Source organism: Doryrhamphus excisus, chromosome 4 (assembly GCF_030265055.1).
Source record: "Doryrhamphus excisus isolate RoL2022-K1 chromosome 4, RoL_Dexc_1.0, whole genome shotgun sequence".
Taxonomy (NCBI): Eukaryota; Metazoa; Chordata; class Actinopteri; order Syngnathiformes; family Syngnathidae; genus Doryrhamphus; species Doryrhamphus excisus.
Genome location: NC_080469.1, coordinates 12,722,548 through 12,736,114, shown reverse-complemented (window position 1 = coordinate 12,736,114; position 13,567 = coordinate 12,722,548). Strand labels below are relative to the sequence as shown.

General features: G+C 42.7%; 1 protein-coding gene across 3 annotated transcripts in view; it reads left to right on the top strand.

Moving 5' to 3' along the window:
- Positions 1-13,567, top strand: part of adgrv1 (adhesion G protein-coupled receptor V1) — a 77,234-nt gene that overhangs the window by 23,253 nt on the left and 40,414 nt on the right. Inside the window, exons 22-55 of one of the 3 annotated variants that reach the window (XM_058071120.1) lie at positions 921-1,294; positions 2,145-2,324; positions 2,805-2,985; positions 3,052-3,245; positions 3,327-3,456; positions 3,811-3,891; positions 4,160-4,299; positions 5,321-5,686; positions 5,762-6,005; positions 6,095-6,310; positions 6,391-6,606; positions 6,770-7,014; positions 7,103-7,284; positions 7,368-7,866; positions 7,947-8,256; positions 8,350-8,559; positions 8,629-8,759; positions 8,846-8,945; positions 9,030-9,209; positions 9,287-9,450; positions 9,554-9,641; positions 9,780-9,803; positions 10,327-10,405; positions 10,483-10,621; positions 10,729-10,870; positions 10,962-11,227; positions 11,309-11,484; positions 11,571-11,698; positions 11,793-11,974; positions 12,119-12,265; positions 12,340-12,420; positions 12,513-12,777; positions 13,031-13,153; positions 13,230-13,452. In XM_058071120.1, the coding sequence (XP_057927103.1) occupies positions 921-1,294; positions 2,145-2,324; positions 2,805-2,985; positions 3,052-3,245; positions 3,327-3,456; positions 3,811-3,891; positions 4,160-4,299; positions 5,321-5,686; positions 5,762-6,005; positions 6,095-6,310; positions 6,391-6,606; positions 6,770-7,014; positions 7,103-7,284; positions 7,368-7,866; positions 7,947-8,256; positions 8,350-8,559; positions 8,629-8,759; positions 8,846-8,945; positions 9,030-9,209; positions 9,287-9,450; positions 9,554-9,641; positions 9,780-9,803; positions 10,327-10,405; positions 10,483-10,621; positions 10,729-10,870; positions 10,962-11,227; positions 11,309-11,484; positions 11,571-11,698; positions 11,793-11,974; positions 12,119-12,265; positions 12,340-12,420; positions 12,513-12,777; positions 13,031-13,153; positions 13,230-13,452 (6,406 nt within the window). The remainder of the gene's footprint in view (positions 1-920; positions 1,295-2,144; positions 2,325-2,804; positions 2,986-3,051; positions 3,246-3,326; positions 3,457-3,810; positions 3,892-4,159; positions 4,300-5,320; positions 5,687-5,761; positions 6,006-6,094; positions 6,311-6,390; positions 6,607-6,769; positions 7,015-7,102; positions 7,285-7,367; positions 7,867-7,946; positions 8,257-8,349; positions 8,560-8,628; positions 8,760-8,845; positions 8,946-9,029; positions 9,210-9,286; positions 9,451-9,553; positions 9,642-9,779; positions 9,804-10,326; positions 10,406-10,482; positions 10,622-10,728; positions 10,871-10,961; positions 11,228-11,308; positions 11,485-11,570; positions 11,699-11,792; positions 11,975-12,118; positions 12,266-12,339; positions 12,421-12,512; positions 12,778-13,030; positions 13,154-13,229; positions 13,453-13,567) is intronic. The other 2 variants (XM_058071122.1, XM_058071121.1) reach the window with 2 other exon arrangements.

Here is a 13,567-nt window from a genome sequence, read left to right as displayed (position 1 = left end):
ATGCAAACTCCACACAGAGATGGCAGAGGGTGGAATTGAACCCTGGTCTCCTAGCTGTGAGGTCTGCGCGCTAACCACTCGTCCGCCGTGCCGCCCGGTTCTGAACACATTTTGACAAAATGTAAATGATAAAAGGAATGGCAAAAGACTGTATCTGCCAAATATGCCAAAAGTTGTGACCAAATCCCTTTTTTTAAGTTTGCTGGCTCCAGTTTCAGCACCATGGCCAGTGTCAGGAAGGCACAAAGCCTCAAATTGTTGTAATCAAGTTATTTGAATTACGTGAGCATGTCTAAATGGGTATCATTAAGTAGAAGAAATGACCACATTTTAAAAATATTTATATAAATGGCACACACACACATAAAAATGCACATGCTCACTCACCATCCACCTTCCGGTCCAGCCCTCATTGTTCAGAACTATTGAGCCTCTACAACGCTTGAGTTAGCACAGTTGGATATTGTTACTGCTCAAAGGAATTGGTCAGCATCTTCTTTTCTTCCTCTAATTACTGGAGACAATAGTGGTAGCCGGTACCAAATTGAGGGCTCTCAGGCGGGGGAAATATCCTAAATGGCTCTTTAGTTAACTTCAATCATGACCAATAGATACATAATCATCTGTTGTGTCAGCTGTCATTGTCTTCTGCTTGCATCAGGGCTTTGTACTTGCCCACTGTTGAAGATTTCCTGCACTTGTCCCATATTAAACTTGCTTTGAATATGAGTAGACCAGAAAGATGATGTATGGTCAAAAAAGGGCATGTAACACAACAAAACCATGCCAACACTGAGTGTCTTTATCAGCAATGAACCCCAGCCTCCACTGCTGAATACTGCATTAGTTGGACAGTCTGCTTGCTTTTTATACAAAATGCAATTTACAGTAAAGTGATTTTTTTCATTTCGACACTCCAGGTCCTGCATCTGTATTTATTGGGTCAGACGCATCAGGCCAACAGCGGTACACAGGCCTTCTTCAGGATGTCCGCTTGTACCGGACCAAGCTCAATCGTAGCCATCTGCATGAACTTCACACCCAGCCTGCCAAGACAGACCTGCGCACCATCTCAGGTTACCTGCGCTATCAGCCGCTGGAAAAACAGAAATCGTTTGTTGTAGAAGTCAGGGATGATGATGAAGAGGAGGGAGAAGAAGTGTTCTACCTGCAGCTGGTGGCTGTGCGAGGTGGCGCTCGCCTCCCATTCCCCAGACCCACAGCCATAATACGAGTCATGAAGAGTGACAATGCCAATGGGCTTTTTGGATTCACTGGCCGCTGCATACCTGACGTAAGTACCCTGTGTGTGCCTGGTAGGGCTGTCTTTGACTAAGGATTATCATAGTCAAATCCGATTTGGTGTATTTTGTCCGTAGTCGGTTAATCGTCAAATGTTGTTGTTTTTTTGGAAAATGGGCATGTTACTAGGGATGTCATCAAGTGCAAAGTGAGCATATTACACATCAGAAAATTGCAAATAAAATAGGAGCACCATGGCTAGAAAAACAACAAATACTTATTTTCCCAATTGTGTCAGTTAAATATTGTAAGCTTAATTACAGAGGCATGTCACTGTCATCACTCCGTTGTTTCTACAACTAAACAATAAGCATACAGACGCATGTAACACAACCCTGCTGGTTTGCCAGTGTCCTTCTTGCTGCATATTTCATTAGTCTTCATGCCTGGCTGCAGCTAGCACATGCTCTCCCTTTTTAGTTCAATTGGTTGCATGGACTCTGGTTGGCTCATCTCAGGTGGAGCAACAGATGGTGTGGCTGCCATCAGTCCGGGCATTCCTGTAGAAGTAGATAGGATTCCCTATACTGGAATTGGAGAGCTACATACGTATAGTTGCTCATGTTCATCAGCACAGCAGGTGGCAGAGCAGAGAGACGGCATTCCATCAGAAACTAGAGGAACTACCTTTGTTCCTGAAAGGACATAGAGGCATGTAGACTATCATGTGGCCACTCTTTGAATCACGTTATTAATGTTATGGAATTAGACAATGAAATGTTTGGAATGTAGCACATTTCAATATACTGCCATTTAACATCATAATATGCATTTAATATATTTAAATTGTTTGAATTTAACTCAGGTTCAGCATTTTCTTTTCTTTGTACTTTTTGTCATAGACTACTGAGGAGGGCTCTACTGTTTCCTGTGTGATTGAGAGGATGCGAGGGTCTCTCGACCACGTTTATGTCAATTATTCTGTCACCCAAGTGAGTAACTTGGACAGTGAGATGCCTGCAGATCAGGATTTTGTCAACGCCACAGGAGTTGTTCTTTTCATGCCTGGACAGCGCTCAGAGGTGAGTGATACAAGTGTGTCAGAATGAGTCACCAGCTCGATTTCGTGTGGTTTAAAAAAAGCAGAATAAAGCCCTGGTGCTTTTCTTCTTTCTGTCTTTTCTGTCTCACAGATTGCATTCACAATTCTCATAATGCTACTTTTAATTAACACTGTCAGAGATGTGTTAATTTAACATACAATCAACCTTTTTTTCTCCAGTGGTGATTGCATCATATTCAGATGTGTTTCTTTTAAAATAAAAATACAGTACACATTTTTCACACAGAATTACTATAAACTGAATGAACCATTGAATTATGTTCAGTATTTCTAGTTAATTCAAATAATAAGGTTTATGTTTTTTAAGTGTGCAAATGTCTGAAGGGGTATGTGACTGTAAAAAGTTTGGGAACCACTGCTGTAAGGCTAAGTGGCTCTGTATTTAACTGCCACTTGCAGTATTCAATTACAGGATTTATTTAAAAAAAATGTTTTTTAGGTACTGAACCTACTGCTGTTGGATGACAGCCTGCCCGAGTTGTCAGAGACCTTTCACGTCAAATTGGTGTCAGCAGAGTCCAGCGATGGGAAGCCAGGCTCCACTCCCACCAGCGGAGCCAGCATTGACCCCAATAATTCTGTTAATATTGTTACTGTAACAGCGAGTGACCATCCTTATGGTATTCATCTACTCACCAAAAACGTACCTTTATTTTCTGATGTTTAACACTATGTCCTCCTTGCAGGCTTACTGCAGTTCCAGCCTCATCCTCCAGTGGATGTTTTGATCCCTCCTGCTTTAGAACCTGCACACATCACAGTCAACGAGGAAGACGGGCAGGTCCGTCTGCCAGTGGTCAGGGCCCAAGGCCTTGTTGGAAGGGTCATGATAGGATACAGAACAACACCCTTCACAGCGTCAAGCCCTGAAGACTATGAAGTGAGGCTCCCAACCATAATACCATAATACACACTGTCCCATCAAATTCTAATAGACTGGTGTTTTTTTTTTAATTGTCAGGACTCTGAGGGTATGCTGGACTTTCTACCAGGAGAGAGGTTAAAGTTCATTACTATCACCATCGTTGACAATCCTGTCCCAGAGCTGGACAAGGCCTTCAGAGTGGAGCTCTACAATGCTGATGGAGGAGGTGACATGTCAAATTCTACTTCTCTGTTGTTTTGTTTTTTACCTATCCTATGTTTGGATTCTGCAAGAACTGGCCAAGTTAGCAGTAGTTAGTCCTAAGTTAACTAAATTTGACTTGTAGGATTTATTGTTTCAAAATCTTCACTGCTAAATCTTAACTTGTGTTCTACCTTGGCCATCTGGCAGAAACACTGCTCTGTTTTTGTGCATTTGGTGTCTTTGCGAAAAGCCTCCCACAATCCTACCCATCAACAACCCTTTAAATGTGTTTTTGTGATATCTTATCTCCTGGTCTGATATCCTGGTGTGAATCCTTCCCCCTCCTCGTGTGTGATCCTGGTTTGTGATCCATCAGTGGATCAGTTTCTGCATGTTGAGGAAAGTGGTAGTGGGGAGAGTGACTCAGATTTCCTGCCTTCATCCTTTCTCCACCGTGGTAAGTGTCTGCTTTTAGGATGTATCCCAAGTCTAAGTATTTCATCCATCAGGTGACATTATCAACAACTCTCAAGATTCTTAGAGTTGGATGCCTCTGCTATCTCATGTTACTTTGTGTCTGCATTCAGGCAGATTCTTGGTGTGTGGATATGAACATGCACAATTGCACATATGATACAACTACTTATCTTATTTCATGTTCTTTGGTATAATGTTAAAGGAGAAGCCAAAAAATAATGCTATTGTTGATTTGTCATATTGCACAGCCAGCTTGGGAGCTGCTTCCCGCATCACAGTTACCATCGCTGCCTCTGATGATGCCCATGGAGTGTTTGACTTCAGCCCTGACTCTTTGTCCATTAATGGGACAGAACCTGAGAATGAACGAAGCTCCGTTGTTCTACAGGTCAGTTAAGGTGTTTAACAATAAGTTGTTTTTTTTAAAGATAAGTTAAACAAATACACTACATCTAATTCCCTTAGATTTCACGTTGACGCTGTTGTTGAGCCATTATACCACTGGAGTATATAATACTGGTTAATACAGTGGAACACAATAAAACATTTTCCTTTGCGGAAATATTAACATTTAACTTGCTTCACAGACAATTACGTGCAAGTACCAGCCACATACTTGAAGCTAATGCGTCATGGCAAGCAGTGAGAGAAAAATCGGTGGTACTGTATTTATAAAGCAAAATATTGTTGATGATGATGATGTAGCCCTTTATTCTTGTCACTTATACAGAAGTACAAGCGAAATAGTGCAATCATCCGTCCATACATATACAACATACTATGCAGTGAGACAAGGGGTGACAAGATGGGATGATTGGGTGATGAAGGGTGGGAAGAAGGGGGACAACACTAGGAGAGGGGAGGGAAAAAAACAACTAGACTCTTAAAACCTCGGCATAGAAATAGCCGATACGAGCAGCAATGATGATGATGGTTGATATTGATTAATTATGATTGATTATGATGATTGATTAATATGAGTGGGTGGACGAAATAATTGCAGCTCAAATTCAGCCCATTCAAACGCAAACATGTCAACATCAGACTGGAACAAACATTTATTAAACAAGTAATTATGTTCAATATTTCAATTTAATGAAGATAAAAAGGTTTATGCTTTTGAAGTGAGCAAGAGTAGGAGTTACATGGCTTCTAATGTGTGAAAGGGTAAGCCACGGTAAAAAGTATGGGAACCACTTCTGCACAGAATTACAATTCACATGTATGAATGTATGATGTATGAATATTGCCCCCTAGTGGCTGTGAGCCGAACAAGCGATGTCGTCAGTGTGGTTTGGTGGCACTCGCAAAATAATAGGTCATCTACGGCAAAAAGCCACAGATTATCACCAATATATCATAAGAACCTTTGTTCATCATTTTGCAATGTCTTCCTTTCCCTCCTCCAGGTGGATCGGTCCTTTGGTGATCTCTCTAACGTTACAGTCTACTGGGAGGCTGATCCCAGCTCAAGGGGAGAACTCCTTTACCAGTTTGGTAACATCAGCTTTGCAGTTGGTCAAACATCAGAACACATCACAATCACTGTGGCCCAGGATGAAGTTCCTGAGTTGGACAAGAGCTTCACTGTTTCCTTGGTGAATGTGTCCCATGGCCGTTTGGGTGTCAATACTTCTGCTACTTTAACCGTGCTCGCCAGTGACCACCCTTATGGTATTTTTGTGTTTGCCAACACCACAAGGCCTGTTCCACTGCCTGAAGGTGACTCAATTGTTACTCTCAAAATCCTGCGACAGAAAGGCCTCACAGGACAGGTAGTATTTGGTTGTTTTTACAATCTTGTTGACTTCAATTGACTTACGATGTTGTTTTCTTTTTAATTTGTCCAGGTGCGAGTTACATACAGGACACTAAAGGAAGCAGATCCAGCACCATATGGGACACCAGGGGTAGGCCGAGCCACCGAAAGGCGAGATTTTGTTCCCCTTCTAGATTCAGTGGTTTTTTTGGCTAATCAAAGTGAAGCAAACATCACTGTCAGAGTGCTGGATGATGAAGATCCAGAGAGAGATGAGTCAGTTTTTGTACAGTTGATTGGAGTTCAGCTCATCGAAGGAGGACAGGCGAGGCTCAGTAAGATGCTCATTTTCAGAGACCACAACGTTTGATAAACATGAACAATCTACAACATCCAATGCATATAATCCTATTTTCCTTTCCAGTTCCCGATTCCCCCTCTCTTGGCCCCAAGATGGAAGTTGTAGCCCAGGTGATAATTGAGGCTAGTGATGATGCCTTTGGTGTTCTCCAATTGTCAGCTCCTGCTGTCAGTGTGACTGAAGACTACGTTGGACCAATTATAAACGTTACACGAGTAGGGGGGATATTTGCCGATGTATCTGTAAAGTTCCGAGCTGTGCCTTTGACTGCCAGAGTCAGTAAGTTTAAGGGCGGGGATATGAACTCTTAATCTGTCTCCACTCCAATCTCAATGTCCATCTGCGTATGTTTTTGGCAGGTGAAGACTACAGTGTTGCCTCTTCTGATGTAGTCCTTCTTGAAGGGGAATCCAGTAAATCTGTACCAATCTATGTTATCAATGATGTGGTGCCTGAGCTGGAGGAGACTGTTGTTGTTGAGCTGATCAACCAGACTACTGGAGGAGCTCTGCTGGGCGAACTCACACGTTCCATCATCACCATATTGCCTTCTGATGACCCTTTTGGTGCATTTGGTGAGTTTAACCAAGTAACCACTACTATTTTAATTAGGGATGCTCCGATTTATGGTCACCGAACGATATACGTATAGCGGATGGTAAATTTGCTGTACAAGTTGGACACTGACTACTATAAGTTATATGACAACATTGTCATCTTTTTTCTTCTCTTGTCCAGTCTTTCACGCTGCCCCAGTCACCATAGTGGAACCGGTTTCCAACTCCACTGATGTTGCTCTGCCAATAGTCCGTAATGCCGGTACTGTAGGGACAGTGGTTGTCCAATGGCAGGCCACTGTCAATGGTGAACTAGCTGTGGGGGACATCAAACCCACTTCAGGGGAGGTGACCTTTGCTCCTGGGGAGACCATGAAGACTCTACTAGTGGAGGTCTTAGCTGATGATGTTCCTGAAATCACTGAGGTAAGAACGGTAAACCGGAACATCACATTTGCATTGAATGACCTCAGTTTTCAATAAAACTTAAGATATTGTATCTTGTCTGTGCTAGATTATAAAGATAGAACTCACTAGTGCCAGCAATGGTGGAAACCTTGGAGCTGACACGTCTGTTAACATTAAAGTGCCTGCTAATGACAATCCGTATGGGACAGTCTACTTTGGCCAGCCTGTTTACCGCATCCAGGAGCCACTTGAAGGAGTCTTTGGAGCCAATATTACTGTCCACAGAGGGTAACTGCCATGAATGAAAAATTGTATGTGAATGAAAACATAGTATAAGATGACTTGACATCTTTGTGTTGGTTTCATTTCAGAGACGGGCACTTTGGCCGCTTGCAAATCCTGTACAGCACTGTAGAGATCGACCCGGTCCACTTAGCTCAAGCCGAAGGCCAGAACCTACTGACATACTATGACATCCCAAAAACTGGGATTCCAACAAGTCCCCCTAAAGAGTCCATTAACATCACCGGCCAGAAGGATCCCCTGGCTGCATGTGCAGCTATATGTTTAAGAGAGAGCGCCTGCCAAGCCTTCTCCCTAACATCAAGCACAATCCCGTCATCCTGCAGTTGGGTGACTTCAGGGGCTGATGAACTTGAAATGAAATCTCAGGTCATGACTTATGTTAAAAATGTGACCGCAGCTGCTGTCTTGTTCAGTAGCCAGGCTGTGGCAGGGAGTGATTATGTCCCTGTGATATCCCAAAGTGCCTTTATGGAGGATGGATCAGGGGAGGCCAACGTTACGGTACTTATTTTGACTGATAAATTCCCTGAAGTGGACGAAAGCTTTGCCATACAGATCTTAAAGGTATTTTTACATGGTTTTCCTTTCTTTATATTTTACCCATTTTATTGTACTAACAATGTAATGCCATATGTCATTCAAAGGTAGGATTGATGAATGTGACAACAGCACAGAACAACCTGCCTACTATTGGCCAACCAGATAAAGCAGTGGTCACTATAGGACTGAATGGAGATGCATTTGGCATATTTTTGATATATAGCGTCAGTCCCAACGCCACCAACAAGGGGCTCTATGTTGAGGTTCGGGAAGAACCTTTAGTGGTGGTTCCCCTCGTCATTGAAAGGAGAGGAGGGAACTTGGGGACGGTCACTGTGGAGTGGAGGTTTGTTGGAGGAAAAGCCACGCCAGATAGTGACTTCACAGGAACAGGGGGAACTCTGGTGTTTGATGGTAAGTGGAATAGTGTACAATTTTAGAACTGTATTTGAAACCAATCTGAGTTTTTTTTCCAAATTGAAACCAATTTGGAACCAATGTCTGCAGGTGAACTCAACAAGATCATAGAGATTGAAATCAGAGATGATATTGAGCCAGAAGACAATGAGAACCTTATGATTGGTCTTGTTAATACGGAGGGAGGAAGTCGAATCCTACCCAGCTCGGATACTGTTAACATTGTGATTCTGGCTAATGATAATGTGGCTGGGATTGTGGGATTCCATCCAGCATCACGTTCAGTCATCGCCAGAGAAGGTGGGTTGTTCGACGTAATGCTTTGTCGGTTTGTTGGATCAATTGGACAGGATTATTTTTGTATTACAGGTGAAAAACTGTCCTTATTAGTTTTGAGGACTGCTCCGGGTCTGGGTAATCTCACGGTGGATTGGGTTATACATGGTCCCCTGGTAGACCGGACCTTCACTCATACTGCAGGGAAACTTTTTTTTATGGAGGTAAAACAGAAAGAAATCGTGGTGTGACATGTGTGAAGGCAATTGATGGCTCATTTGCATACATTGTTTGCCATCATCTCTTGCAGGGAGAGCTGAATGCCACAATTGTTCTGCAGCTTGTTGATGATGTCACACCAGAGGACAAAGATGAATACAAAATTTCCTTGACGAACATCCAAACTTTTGGTAAAACATCTGCTTGATGGACACTTTAAAACAATGTTTGAAACTTTAAAACACTTTCATTTTTTTGGCATTTCCCTGGTGAAGGTCTTGCGGTGACAGGTTATGCCAGTCTTGATGTTCAAGGAAGTGAGGCGGTGCTGACAGTGGACACCAGTGATGAACCATATGGGTTGTTAACCATTGCGCCATCATCCCTAAAGGTCACCACTGAGGAGCGTGAGCACACTATAAACATCTACATCAACAGAGAGTTTGGAGGCTCGGGTGAGATAATTCATCATAGATTAAAATCTGTTCTAAACTGCTAAACTGTGATCTATAATCTTATATTGTCTCTTCAGGAGCCGTGAATGTGACCTATGAGGTTCTCAAAGGTTCCCTGCAGGACCTTTCTCAGGTCGAAGGAGCTCTTGCTGAACCAGGACAAGACTTCTTGGCGAGAAGTGGTTCTGTGATTCTTCAAGAGGGTCAAACATCTGTGGCCATCCCTGTCACCATACTGGATGTAGGGACTTTCTCCCCCCATCTACAACACACTGCATGGAAATCAATGTGTTACATTACAAAACATCAATTGAAGCTGTTGTTCCTTTGTTGCGTTCTAACAGGATGACATTCCTGAGTTGCAAGAACACTTCCTGGTCAACATAACATCAGCAGTAGTCATTACAACTCTTGCCACTCTTCCTCGAATAGGTATCATTGGTTTTGCCTCCAACTTGTTCATGAATCGTTGCTATATTTTGCATGTTTTCTAGTTGTACAATCTATCTGAATCCTTTTCTCCTACAATGTGTCTCGATCCTTCACTACATTGCTCTATTTGACGAGTAGAGGTTGCGTATTGCACATTACCAGGTAACATACTGTGCACGTCTGTGTGTCAATCACAACATATTTAAAATCCCTTCCCTTTTTAACAACCAGAGAGATAACAACCACACCCACCACCGTAGACAGAGAATGCTACTGTAGTTGCTTACTTCTGCCAGAGTACGCCATGGTCCAGTTCATGAAGAAGAAACGTGAGATAGCGATTGATAGATGGGCAACAACAAACGGACCAGTACATTAAAGGCTTGTGCTTAAAGATACTTTTGGAAGTAATCATGTGCTGATGCTTTCCATAAGAGATTACTTTTGTAGATTTAATCAATTTTTGTGAGATTAAATAACCAAATTTAGTCAATGATTGGACTCCTACTGACGAAGCGTGACTAAGGATTACGTAATGGATCATAATTCAGTCTGCCTTAAAACATGGCTGCTCAAACCCCTTTTAGAGGTTCTGTAGTTTGCAGTGCAGAGATTCAAGTGCATAATATTGTACTTTCAAACTTTTCACATTTTGAATATGTTAATCTATCATCCAATTCCATAGACACTGAGCATTTGGCGGCAGAAATCAACATTGCTGCTAATGATGGAATTAGAGGAGTCATTGAATGGACAAACACAATGTAAGAGAGTCCCAAACGTTGACATACTCAGGTGCCATGTCGTGTTCTGCTCAAATGTTTTTTCTTTTGTTTTGTAGGTTTGAAGTGAATGAAACACTAGGGATTCTGACCTTGGTGGCCTACAGGAACAAAGGCACATATGGAAATGTGTCTCTTTCCTTCCACGCTCAAAACCTGGAAGCTCAGCAAGGCCTGGACTACAACGCCAGTGAAATGGTACAACCAAGCACACATTCGCACAAATGTGGATTTAGTGGTACAAAGTATTTACAGTGGCATATTTCTTTCTTTCTTCTTTTAACGGAACCTCTCTGTCCACTCAGATGCTCCAATTTGTCAATGGTGAAAAACACAAGTTTGTAGATGTACAGATCACTGATGACAGCATTCCAGAGGGAGCTGAAAGATTCCAGCTGATTCTGTCTGATCCCTCACCTGGGCTTGAACTTGGCATCAATACCACAGGTTAACAATAGACTTTTATATCAGTGAATTTCAGTCAGCCCTCATTCACCAATCTGTTATTGACTCTTTCGTGATTTCTCTTGTCCTTTAGCCACTGTAAACATCCTGGCAAGTGACGATGGACATGGTGTCATATCTTTTAACACCAGCAAGCCTTTCTTACTAAAGGAGCCCACATCAGCGTCAGGGCTGAGCGACAGCATGGCTGCCCTCCATGTGGTTCGGAACCCTGAGGAGGGTACATTTGGTACCGTGACTGTACAGTTTACTATAACAGATGCCAATGGCAGCCTTGCAGATGATGATCTAATGCCAGCACAAGGGTTTGTGGTGCTGGAGGACGGTGTCAAGTTTAAGGTGAACAAAATTAACAATTTTGATCAGTTGTGGTCATTTACATAAGTGAAAGCATGTCTGGCTTCATCTGTGTTGTCGCAGATGCTAGAGATCCGCGCAGTACTCGATGCTGAACCTGAAGTGAATGAGACATTCACAGTGAGCCTGTCCAACCCAACAGGGGGTGCACGGCTAGGTGACCCTCTGCACACGCTCATTACTGTCCTTGAGAACATTGCTCCTTCTGGCTTGTTCCGTATCGGACCCACTCTTGATAGGTATTTTGATTGCTTTGATGATGCAAGGTATTATTGTCTATGAACACTGAAAACTGTAGTCTTTGTAAATTATGTTCCCACTACAGAAGTAATACAGAAGTGATGGCCAATGAAGACGGTGGAACCATCTTCATCACTGTGTCTCGCAGCAATGGTCTAGAATCTGCTGTCAGCGTGGAGTGGGAGACACAGTCTGACACAGCAGTTGCTTCAGGTGATTATTTGCTACCATTAATTTCATATAATTTCATATAATTTCATTAATCTCTACAAAGCGATGGTATTTTGTCTTTCCTTACTTCTTCAAGAGGGCCCTCTCTCAATGATGGGTTTGTACCAGAGCTTTGAGGACAGTCCCACCTCTGCTTGGTGTTCCCTTCCTGGAATTCCATCCATGCTTGCTGTGAGACTTGATAAGAGTCCTGCCGTGGGAACCTCCGATACGTTGGCCACCCTTTATCGCTGGCAGGGTGTGTTTGTGCCAATAGAGGTAATTCACAAACAGTTATGTATTCATTTCTATGATATTGTCCCATTTAGTAATAATAAAATGGTTGCTGAAATGTGAGGGGTGCTTTTGTTTGCTGCTATGCCGTCAACTTCCTAACAACATGTCTCCTTATCATCCTTCTAGTCTGCTAGAATTCAGGACCCAACATCTTGTGTTGGATTTTCAATTCAAAACACCACCTACATTGGCATCACACATGGTGGCGCTCCCTTTGCCCCTGCAGCCAACCTCAGCATCTTAAAACTGCACGGGGACCTCAATATCACATTGGTCAGTGCAACTCCAATTATTGTAATCACCTTCTGTCCTCTATATCCGTCTTTTTTGACTCTTGTGTTGTTCAGGAACAAATAATAGGCGTTGAATCTTTGGAAATCAAGCACTTCTCAACTGAAGACAGAGATTTTCTGATTGCATCAAGTCAGGTGATGTCACATGCTTGAATTAATTGTTCCAGCGTGGAAGGTAATTAACATTGTCACAATTTTTTTGTTTTGTTTTTTGCTTCATGCTACAGATTTTTCTGTGGACGGGTACCTCCTTCACGCTCCTGCAGACACTTGACTTTGAAGAAGAGATCATCATTGTGGCTCCATTCACCCGTGCAGATTCTATTTATTTAGTAGTTTGCTTGAACAGTGAGACGACCAGCTGCCTCCTTCTTCAATGGTCCAGTGGAAGATTTGGGAATCCAGAAAGCCTCCCTGTCACTGGTAGAGCCAGCCAAGTGGAGACAGTCCAGACGGGGGCAGAGGACACTCTGTTGTTGGTATTTCTTCAAGGTAATCAAAACAGATAGATGGAATGGTCACTGTGGAAATCATAGCAAAAAACCTCTTGTGTTGTCTCAGTCGGGCATGTTCTGTATAGTCATGCAGGTTTCTGTATATTTGCACAAGATATAGTTTTTGAAAAGTGGCAACTGGAAAAGCCACATGGTGGAGTGGAGCTAAGCCACCCTGTGACTCACATGTTCTATTTTGTCAGACTTGGTTACTTCTGTTTTAGTGGACTGTAATGTGTACTTGTCTTTAGGTGTCCCTCCTTCTTGTGAAGTGCTCCGGTGGAGATCCGGGCAGCATTCACCTGATTTGTATCAGTCCATTCCTCATCCAGGCCTCACCTCAATTCATTCTTTCACAACTCCCTCTCAACTCAGTAAGTGCTTGGTTCACAAGTCTGAAAAGCCAAGAATAACTGCTGACCAGATGTCCTTTGATCTTCTCCCTGCCAGCATACCTCCTTCTAGCTGGTGGAAATAGTTCATCCCTATACTTCTGGAGGACTGATGTCAACCTGTTCACAGTTATACTGAAAGCCCCACCAGCTATGAGATTCTTCTCCTTTCAAGTCCCATCTCTCAACACCACCAAGACACTCTTAGCTTCTTCTGAGGAGAACCGTTCCAGAATTTATGAATTAACTTCCGTCTCCAACCAGTCCGACTTCATTCCCAGGTATTGTTTTAATACCTGAATTGTACTTTGTGCTGTATTGCATTGTAAATTGTGTCCGAATATCATTCATTCACTCCTTCAACTACAAAGACAGTGTAATTGCTTTGTTTCCTCC